At 39.9% G+C, this 10,819-nt stretch overlaps 1 protein-coding gene across 2 annotated transcripts in view; it reads right to left on the bottom strand.

Annotated features, from left to right (window-relative positions):
• Positions 1-428: 428 nt before the first annotated feature.
• lingo1a (leucine rich repeat and Ig domain containing 1a) overlaps positions 429-10,819 on the bottom strand; it is a 31,265-nt gene continuing 20,874 nt past the window's right edge. For both annotated transcript variants that reach the window (XM_046037328.1, XM_046037329.1), the window contains exon 2: positions 429-4,822. In XM_046037328.1, coding sequence (XP_045893284.1) covers positions 2,963-4,810 — 1,848 coding nt within the window. In that variant the 5' untranslated portion in view covers positions 4,811-4,822 and the 3' untranslated portion in view covers positions 429-2,962. The remainder of the gene's footprint in view (positions 4,823-10,819) is intronic.

The following is a 10,819-nucleotide window of genomic DNA, read 5'->3' as shown; positions in this document are numbered from 1 at the left end:
CTAACCAAGGAAGCATGGATGTGGAATAAAAAGGAAAGGGACGGAGATCCAAACTTAATGCAGAGCAACAACATGTTTTATCAAACTAGGCTGTCCTAGTCAGATCCCTGGTCACTTCCCATAACCTTCAAATGGTAACCTAATTTGTCCATGTTTCACCGAGAGACATCCCAGAATAAAACTGTTATTCAGTGTTAAACAGCTACTAACTGTTCTTTCAATTTGAAGTCCACTTACTAATTACGTTACCAATATTGTCTATTTAAGATTACAAATATGCAGTATAAATGAATAACATTCCCTATACATATTATAATGTCTGTACTCCTTTACTAATGGTGGTTAATTGATATTTAGAGGCCAGGCAAGTGAACAAATCAACCAGCAATACCCCTGTAAACAAATAATTAGTGCTGAAACATGTTATATTAAATTACCTTGCAGTGTGCATCATCATTTAATGAGGTATTCAATCATAAAAATCAAACATTACATTGTTGATTTGGTCACTGTTACACAAAAAATACACCCAAATGTTCAGCTAGATGTTAGCTTGTGCTTTGGTAGCAAAGGACTAAAGGGGTATTGTATTATATTTCATGTTCATAAATGGTGACGAGTGAAAGAGTTTTCACAGCCAGAAATCAGGTAAGTTATCATTGTTTCATTGGTACCAACCAGCATTATCTAAACCCCAGACATAAACAGCTGCCATTATTGGCTATAAGACAGCCATGTCCTTAATAACCTTACCTTTAAAATCAAGATAGGACCACCATGTGTTTAAAAAAGTCCATAGATTGTTTAATACAACATACCATATTCTCAACAATTCAACATCAACAAAATTGTGTTAATTAAAAAAAAAAATCTGCATATTACCTTTATTGCACAGAACAATTTGAATTTATTTTCCATAGATTCTTTTTTATTATCTTTTTTTTTGTAAAAAGTTGGCTTGGACTACATGGTCAATGTAGTCCAGGGTCAAAATAAAAAAGGAATAACTGAAACAAAAAACAGAATCCCGGGATCACTCGGGACCAAAAAAGGCTAAGTACAGTAGCCACACTTTGAACGAAGGGAGCATTCATAATCAGCAAGAGGGAGAACCAGGAGCCATATCCAGTGATTTTTTTTTTCCTTTATGCAAAACGGATTACACCAAAGCTGCTTCAGATTGCTCCATGGGTTAAACCATCTGTCACTCCAACCATCTGCATATTCAGTCCATACTTCCAGCCCACTGATGTGTCGTTGTCTGTAATGTCATCCATCATAAACAACTTAGCCTTTATCCTCACACACGTTTGCAAAGCCCAGCTGTCCACAGTGTGTACTTGAAAAGATAAGGCTGTGTCCTCAGATTTTATATGCAGGACCAACTGGGAGTATAATATGCACAGTTCTTTTTCCCCTGACAAACATTTCTGGGGAATAGCAAACGTGTAAATGATCCTGGAAGGTAATATTTCCATGGCTTTAATGGGGGGAGCATCTGCATTAATAAGTCATTGATTTTATAAAACAATCAAGAAAAATAAACAACAATGAAAGAAATTTTCTACAGCTTGAGGAGCACATTGTATCCAAAAACGTGAGCACCACAAATTTCTTCCTCGCAATCATGTTGAGCACATAATAATACCATTACATAATATTTTTTGAAATGCAATTTAAAAAGTCAAGGATTAGCTCTTATAGTATCAAGGTACCACTACCAACCATTCTGTTTGATGACAAACCTTAGAATAGTAGGATGCATCTATTGTTGGTACAGAGCATCATATCAACAACATCTCAGATTTTCTTCTGTATCATGCCCTCAATCCATGTGTGTACACTGTCTGGGTTACATCTGAAAATTAGGGTTGAGTGACAGTGATACTAATAATATATACTGGGCTGAAAATGCTTTATGAGAGCATTTCCCCAATGGTAAAATCCTATATTAGAAGCCACATTTTAAAACAGGATTTTCTGCTACTTTTCAACACTAAATATTGTTATATTAGTCTTTATGAAAATGCAATTATTCTTACATGGATTTTGGCTGATTGTTACAGTGCATCACTGAAAATTGGTATCAATAGTAAACTGTGCACTGATGCATCTCTATATATGAATCTACATATTTTCAGAGAACTTATACTACTTAGTTTTTCAGGTCACATAATGGCCATTGTAAACTGTTTTACAGTACCATTCATTGTACTTACTTTATTAGCTGCTGTGACATTCAAAGTAACTTTTACATAGCACACTAAGAATTTAGAATTTCCCATAATACATTTGTGCCATACTATGTTATTTATTTCTGCTAATTGCTGGGGCATAGTTTTTCAACAGTTTTTATCAGGTATTGTGACACAGATTTACATTTGATGAATTACAGAACAATAATCACTGTAGGAAATTAAAAAGACTATATGTAGCACATAGCATTCACAATTGTAACACTGATGTATCAGAATGATGTACTTGAAATGCGTCAACGTTGTAGAAATGTGCTCATCAACCCATACACATCTCATTCATAACTTGACAACTAACCTTTAACATAAAAACACTAAAGAAAAAATACAGACAAAAAACAGCAATGGCCAAAATATGATCTGCCCATCGCATTCTGGCTGTTTGAAATGTTTTTCTTTTCTGATATATTTTTTCCAGTATAAATCCACAGGAATATGAACTGCTTATGACAAATCGGACTTTCAATTAATGTCTCCACAGGCCTCATAGAAACCACCAATGCCCCATGGCACCGGGTGTGCTTTCATTCCCTCTCACTTACGAAAGTCAGAAATTGTCCTCCTCGCTAGTGCTTCAATCAGGAAAAACAACATATTACTCTATGTTAACAGACCAGGATCCACAGGTTTGTAAGAGAGGAAAGAGAATGTTTTCTTTTCCATTTGTCTTGTTTTGAAATTCAAAATTAATGAATTCCACAGGTCCGTTAAATCATTTTCATGTTAAACTTGCGAGGAGCATCCACTGTGCTGCTGCTCATGCCAGCGTCCGATTTCCGTGGCACATACTCAATCTCAATGTTGTGCTTAGTGTTGCCTTTACCTCTGCTCCAAAGGAAGAGCAGTACCAGACAAAACAAGACGACGCCAAGAAAAGAGATGAAGCCCATTGTGGTCGCAATGATCAACGTCTTTATATCAAAGGGGAATGGGACATTGGCTCTTGTACCGTTAGCACCAGTTTCTGTGGGCTGATTGGAGATGAACGCAAATGTCTTGTTGGGCTGGTGTGGCCAGTCAGGCGAGTAGCTATGAATGTGCAGGTGAGCAAGAGAGGTGTCATTTCCACCTGCATTGCTAGCTATACACACATATGTACCATTGTCTTGAATCTGGGCATAACGCACCTCAAGGTTACCATCTGGCAACACCGAGAGCCTTCCAATTGTCTTGGTGGTGATAAACTTTTTCTGCGGGGATAGCCACATTATCACTGGTGCAGGATCTCCATCTGCCTGGCAGGCAAAATGAACGATGGCTCCCTCATCAACAAATTTCTGCTGGGGTTTGCGATCCCTAATCCTAGACTTGCGACATGTGAAGTAGTTAGGCTGCAGAACATCCGGAAAGTCTTTAAATTCTTTGCCTTGGACAAACTCAGGGGAGGCACAGGTAGGCTGCTGCCTGTTGAAGTTCAGTCTCCAGCGTCGTCGGAAAACCCATAACAGTCGGCAGTCACAGGCAAGGGGATTATCATACAAGGCAAGGGTTTCCAGGTTGCCAACTGAATGGAAAGCAGACTCCTCCAAAGTGCTAAGAGAGTTTCCAGACACATTTAGAATCTTCAGGTAGTTTAGACCACGGAAAGAGTAGGGCTCAATCATTGCCAGTCTACCTCCAACCAGATGAAATTCCTGAAGACGCAGAAGATCATGGAGCTTATTCCCCTCAATGGTATGGATAGGGTTATATGAAAGATTAAGAAAGCGCAAATAAACTAAGTGCCGCAGGGCTACATAAGGAATCGTCGTCAGGTTGGCATTTGCAATGGTCAAGGAGGTGAGATTTAATCCATACAAGCAATTTGGAGTCATCGTATCCAAATATGGCCAATTGGCTATTTCCAACACTTTCAGCCGATAGAGCCGTTTGAAAGAGTAATCCCGTATGACGTTGATATTGAGGTGACGCAGCCTGAGAGTGATCAAACTGTGCAGATGGGTGAAAGCCTCTGTTGGCACAGAGGACAAGTTACACTTTTCAAGACTCAGGTGCTCAAGGCTACTTAGGCCATGAAAAGCTCGGTGGGAGATGAAAACCAGGTCGTTATCGCCCACTTCTAAAGACCGGAGGTTGTACAAATCTTGGAACATGTAGTCCAACAGGATGACAATCTTGTTCTCACTTATGTCCAGTTGTGTGAGATTACTCAGGCCTGTGAAGACACCAAGCTGGATCAGCTTAAGCTTGTTGCTACGCAGCCCCAATGTTCGCAAGCCATAAAGGTTGTTGAATGCTCCAGGTTCAATAGTGGAGATCGTGTTTTCACTGAGCTCCAGGTGTTCGAGGTTTGGAAAGATGGCAAACTCATCTGGGTTGATGGTTCTAATACGGTTCTTGCTGAGGTCCAGCAGTCTTGTTTCTGCAGGAATGCCCTCAGGAACTGTCATGAGCTTTTTGCGGTGGCACATCACAGAGCGCTCTTGAACATTGCACTCACAGCGGGATGGACAGCCTGTGGTGGAGCCAGAAAGCACAGTGCCCAGCATCAGAATCAGAATGGGCTGCCAGCAAGCCACCAGGTAGCTGTGCCCAGTCGCTTCCCCAGCCGCCATCTTATCGGTTACCTGGGGTAACACAGAGATGAAGCAAAACATTTAATTAGAAAATTAAATTCACACGACTATCACACTGGTGATTTCAATTACCCATACATCCATACATCCATCATCAACTGCTTATCCAGCGTACAGGGTCGCAGGGGGGCTGGAGCCAATCCCAGCTGACATCGGGCGAGGTACACCCTGGACAGGTCGCCAGTCCATCGCAGGGCCAGACATCAAACAACCATGCACACGCACACCTAAGGACAATTTAACACCAATTAATCTAGTCCGCATGTATTTGGACGGTGGGAGGAAGCCGGAGCCCCCGGAGAGAACCCACACGGACACGGGGAGAACATGCAAACTCCACACAGAAAGACCGGGACGACCGGTGTTCAAACCCACGACCTTCAACTACCCAACATTTCGCAAAATCAGTTTTGACGTTGTGGAAATTCAATGCAGATGAACAAAATCACCAGCTCAGACATTAATAATAGTTAATTATAGGGTGGCATGTTACTCCCATTGTATTCACCTCTAATAACTTTTTGCCACTGACTTTGATTAGACAACTGGATCAGACTCGTCAAATAAGGGGCTTTATGGGTTAGATTTACTTTACTTAATTTCATTATATTCCCTCTGAGGTTAAAATTCAGATTGGGGTTTGATGATGCCATCTGTAATCAGGAAAAGAAACAAGTGATTTGAAAACAGGCAGATAAGATGGCATCCTGAGATCAGAGACCTGCATCAGAGCCAGCTGTGCTCGTTGTTGCCTCCAGCCATACTTAATCATTCTTACTCCTCAATCCACATTGATCAAGTCAGTGCCGAGCGCTGTGAGAGGTAGTGGAGTGGGCCTTTGTATGGCACACTAAGACACCTAAGAAGAAGGAGTGGCCTTATCACAAGCTCAATTCCGTCTGTTACCCTCTTTGATCGCATATTGGATATCAGTCAATGAGATGCTATTATGTCCAACTCTATTAGGACTCACACTGAAACCCAATAAGGAAAATGATCAAACCATAAAAGGAGAAAAAATATGAGGTTGTACAGCATGGTCTGATGTCCCTGAGCTATGGGCTGACATTTAAATATGCAGTTCTGTGCTAAATTCAGCAGTTTCAAATCACATGTGGTGGAAGTGGAGGACAGCAGTATAAACTTGTATTAAGACACTTTGGCCATTGTGTCTCTTTCCTGCCAGGTGGTTATTTCAACAGTGATACATGCTGAAATAATTTCATTCTCATGTGACACAATTAGATTCAACAGAACAGTGGTGGTATGCCTCAGATCCTATTTATTGGGTGACGCCTGATTCTGCTCAGTTGTCCTCCTGGATCCATCCTCTTCACTTGTTTTCCAATCTACATTTTTTCATCATAATTGTATATTGTCATGTTGACTCTTTTGATCTATTTCTGTATTTGGGTGACCTGGGCTCTTCCTGAGGTTGCTTAAATTTTTTTACTGTTAAAAGTTTTTTGGGGGGGGGGGGTGGTCTTTCCTTATCATCTAAGGACAGAGGGTGGTGTGTGCTATACAGATTGACTAGAGTCTGAATCCTATTGCAATATTCATACCACAGACTCAAGATGAATAGAAGTGGGCGTTTACGAGTAATAGAGTATGCGCTTGCATAATTGAGAATGCTGACAGTTTTGAATTCTGTATTGATCATTTTTGTGCACAGAGCTTCAAATGCTATTTCATATGCAAGTAGCTGCTGTGAATGCACAACATTATATCAGACCTATTTGTGATAAGAAGAGTGAAGTACTGATCCTAGCTAGAAAATCAAAGGACAAATAATACTAGTAATCTACATACATCTTGCACTGCATCCTCATTGTGCCTGCATGCTCAACACCATTTCCACTGCACACCTTGCAGACTATCAATCAGCCAATACTATCACCCTGATATGAAGTGAAGGGGTGCAGCTTCAAGTGGATGTAACAGCATTTATCAGACGGTAATCCAATTCATGCGGTGTCACAGACACACATGCTGAGCACATCTGTGGTTTGTTCTGATACTATAGAGTCTTTTTTTCACCCTTACTCCTTTCTACCTACTGCCAGCCTGATTTTGCTGTGTGAGTTTAAAAAAACAGTAGGGGGTGGGGCCGCGGTAACAGGAGGATGCAATCAAAGACGGATGGTGGCAAGTGTGATGTATGTGCTGTGGCTGACATTTGGCTCATGCAATCTTTTGCGATAAAATATACACCATAAACTACCAAGGGAATTGGCTACAGAGAGAGGGTTTAAGAGAAAAAAACAAACCATATTTAATTTCAATGATTTTAGTATGCATCCACCCCTTCCACTAACAATGCAATTAACAATTGATTTTATCATTTTAGAATAACTAGTTATATACAAAGAATATTAATGTCATTGTGCACGTTGTAGAGTGAATTGAACATTGGAGCATCATTTATGCTATGATTTGTAAATAATGATTCTGAAATATTAGTTGAATTGAGGGGTTGAGTAGTAACAGACAGATGGAAAGAGTAATGATATAGGTTTTAATGAATAATTAAATCATCACTTTAAAGACAAATATTCCAGCAACCAATATTCAAGCACATGGAGCTGGATTGTAAGTCACCGACAAGATTAAATGTGCAAGAAAAAAAAACATGGAAACAAAACCCTTCACATCTGATTCACACTCATCAAGACATGTCTCTGGGGGGACTCTTGTCTATGTGTGATGGCTGATGTCACAACACATAGAATTTTGTCAGTGCTATGCCGATAATTCATCTACTGCTCTAAATTTGCCTTTAAAGTTAATTGCTAACTGGTCACATGGTGCTTTTTCCTGATTCACAGAAGTGAAGAAGGAAACGGCTCCCTTTTCTGCTTCAGCAGATTTCATGGAGCCCAATGCATGTGACAGATTGAGACTGTAGTGAAAAGGGAAAACAAATCTGTGACATTAATGTTGACAGTTAATTATGGGGTCATGTGTTACTACCACTGTGGTCACCACTAACAAAGGTTTGCCACTGTACCATTAGACAACTGGACATCAGACTTATCAAAAAAGGGGATTTATGGGTTGGATTTACTATACTCAATTACATTTCATCCCATCTGAGGTTAAAGTCCAGTCTGGGATTTGATGATGCCATCTGTAATCAAGTGAAACAAAGTGATTTGAATACAGGCAGATATGATGGCATGTCCGAGATCAGAGACCTGCATCAGAGCCAACTGTGCTTCTCGTTGCCTCCAGCCATACTTAATCATTCTTACTCCTCAATCCACATTGATCAAGTCAGTGCTGAGTGCTGTGAGATGGAGTGGTGTGGGGCTTCGTATGTCATGCTAAGACACCTAAGAAGAAGGAGTGGCCTTCTCACAAGCCCAATTCCATATGTCACCCTCTGTCATGTGGCACATCACATATTAGATATTAGCCAATGAGAAGCTATTATGTCCAACTCTATTACAACTGACACTGAAACCCAATCAGGAAAATGATCAAATCATAATCCCTTGTTGGTAAAGCTCCATGACTGCAACTTCAACAGACTATGGATCCCAGTCAGGCTTCCTAATGAATCCCTTCACTATTCTACACAAGGTCAAACTCCCTACAGAATTATACCGCACTTGGTTACACAGTCATAATAAATCTGATTATTTTTCAAGATTCATTAGAGAGATACTAAAGCTTTTAAAGTCATTCAGTCAAAATGTGTGGTGGCCATGTTTTTGTTTTGTTTTTTCATGACAGAGCAGCTTCGACATTTATTGCACATGATTTCAGCAGCAAATATGCAAGGAAACAAGTAAAGGCAGGGACACATTAAGATGAAGAATGCCATCCACAGGTAAACATTTGCTGCTCTGTTTTGTTAATGATCTGGTGTTATCATTCCCTTACAGGCATACAGTCTGAATGCAGCTCTTCATTCCAATCAGCACTCCAGCGAGCTCCCAGAGACTTGCATTAATTGAGGTGAAGTGAGAGGGGGCTTGCTTCTCAAAGGAATGAATGTGGTCGAGAAGAAGTAAGACAATGGTCCTCAATAAATGAGGACCCACTGGTCCAAGACCAATAACAACTAGATAAGTAAATGGTGAGATTAATGCCTTTATGCCAGAATCTACTGGGAACCTGAAGATGTTGCCTCATATCAGTAAGGGGATGGTGTCCTATGCTCCTATAACAACAGAGTGGTATAAAAGTAGCCATTTCATCAGTGGATGTACAGTCATAATTAAATGGACAATAAGTACAATGCTTCTAACAGTTAGTCAAGTTCATTGCAAAGCTGTAATTAATTTTGTGCTGCAATGTCTCAAATGAAGAAACATTTACCAAATGACGGTTTTCCTTTGAACTTTCTTTACCTTGGTTTTCTCAGAAGAAGAAAAGAATCTAATTGGAATCAATCTAATATCGGGGAAGAGCATTTATTTTTTGCAGTTTATCTTTGGTCCTGAAAATATCTGATAACAGCTTCTTTTTATACACAGGATAACAGTATTACAGTAAGTAAAGCCCTATTCAAAACCCAAGCCATTTCCATATAATTCTTATTGTATGGTGTTTTTTTCTTTTAGAAGGATGACAATCTTTTTGACTCACTGTACTTAAACCCTGTCGCTCCATGTTCAACAGGTTTTCCGTCCACATGTAACTTTCACATACAATGTGCTATCACTCCACTAAATCTTCGTCTGAATGGGATTAGATGGGTCTGTCATCATTAAGTTCTTCACAATAAGCACAATCAAACACAAGTGGGCAGTGGTATTGTTAAGACTTAACCATCGCCCAAAGCTTAGTTTACCTGTCACAAGACATCACTCCTGAGCCTTGTTAAATACCATAGTTAAATACCTGTAAGCTTCTGCGAAATCCCTGTGATGATGCTGACGTTATCTATAACACAAATTGTTAAAATCCTTTCAAACCCATTCCTCTGCAAACTGCTTAGTCAGCTGCCAGGCTAATCCTGAATGGACAGACCCAGCTGCAGAATCTTATTTACTGTACTATTTGCATGACTTTGGTAGTCTATTCCTAGAACAATTTGCAGTAAGCAGATGCCACTAGCCCCAGTCCCCCAAGTAGATGTAACAAATTCATATGGGGTCATATTCATTTTCAACACACCATATTACTGTAATTTTAATGTAATGTTCTATTGTGTATGCTAAGAAAAAAAACCCAGCAGCTGAGATTATAATTTAAACAGCTTCTTAAAATGCTTCTTCATTTAATTTTTTGCAGTAAGCAGAAGCTTCAAGTTATAACACAGAACATGTATATTGACATCCACACCTTGGCTAAATCCATCTTAACCAGGAGTGTCTGACCTTTACCTCCCCAAGTAAGACCACTTTCAAACTGCTATAATGTGGCCTAGCTGAATTTTGAGAGAAAGGTTACTCTTGTGTCATTGAGAAACCTAAGCTGCCTGGTGGGATTGCTGGCTGGAGCTGGGCCTGTGAAATGGCAGGGCTTAAGTGTAAGCCGACGCCCGACAGATGGACAGAAAAGCCCTAATCCAGGCGAAGAAGCTGGTTGGTGCAACAAGGTGCAGAATTCCAACGGTGGCCAGCTGTTGTCCTGACAAAACTCTGCTGTGGAACCTGTCTACATGTCCCTCCTGAACTTCACCTCCAAAAGGGGTCATATACGTCTCTGTGCAGGTGCTCTGCTTACTGATGTCTAAGGCCTTCACACAGCTACAGTAAAAATACATTTTAAAAGAAAACACCATATTTAGAGTAACTAGCAAAGCAGCAACAGTTGTTTCCATTCAACATGCACAGATGGAAAGTAAAAATATAATGATGTTGTGAATAAAAATGATTTTAATATTAGTCTACCCCAACTGATTTAAATAGGGTGGACAAAATATTTGGAACACTTCTGGCTGTTTCTTTTTCAGGTATCTATGTATATATATTTATCTTTTTCTGGCAAGACTGGCCTTGTAAGAGTTGGTTAAGAAAAAAGTAAATGTGATAA

This window comes from Micropterus dolomieu, linkage group LG22, assembly GCF_021292245.1.
Source record: "Micropterus dolomieu isolate WLL.071019.BEF.003 ecotype Adirondacks linkage group LG22, ASM2129224v1, whole genome shotgun sequence".
Lineage (NCBI taxonomy): Eukaryota > Metazoa > Chordata > Actinopteri > Centrarchiformes > Centrarchidae > Micropterus > Micropterus dolomieu.
Note: the sequence above shows the minus strand (reverse complement) of the source record. Positions and strands in the feature narration are given on the sequence as shown.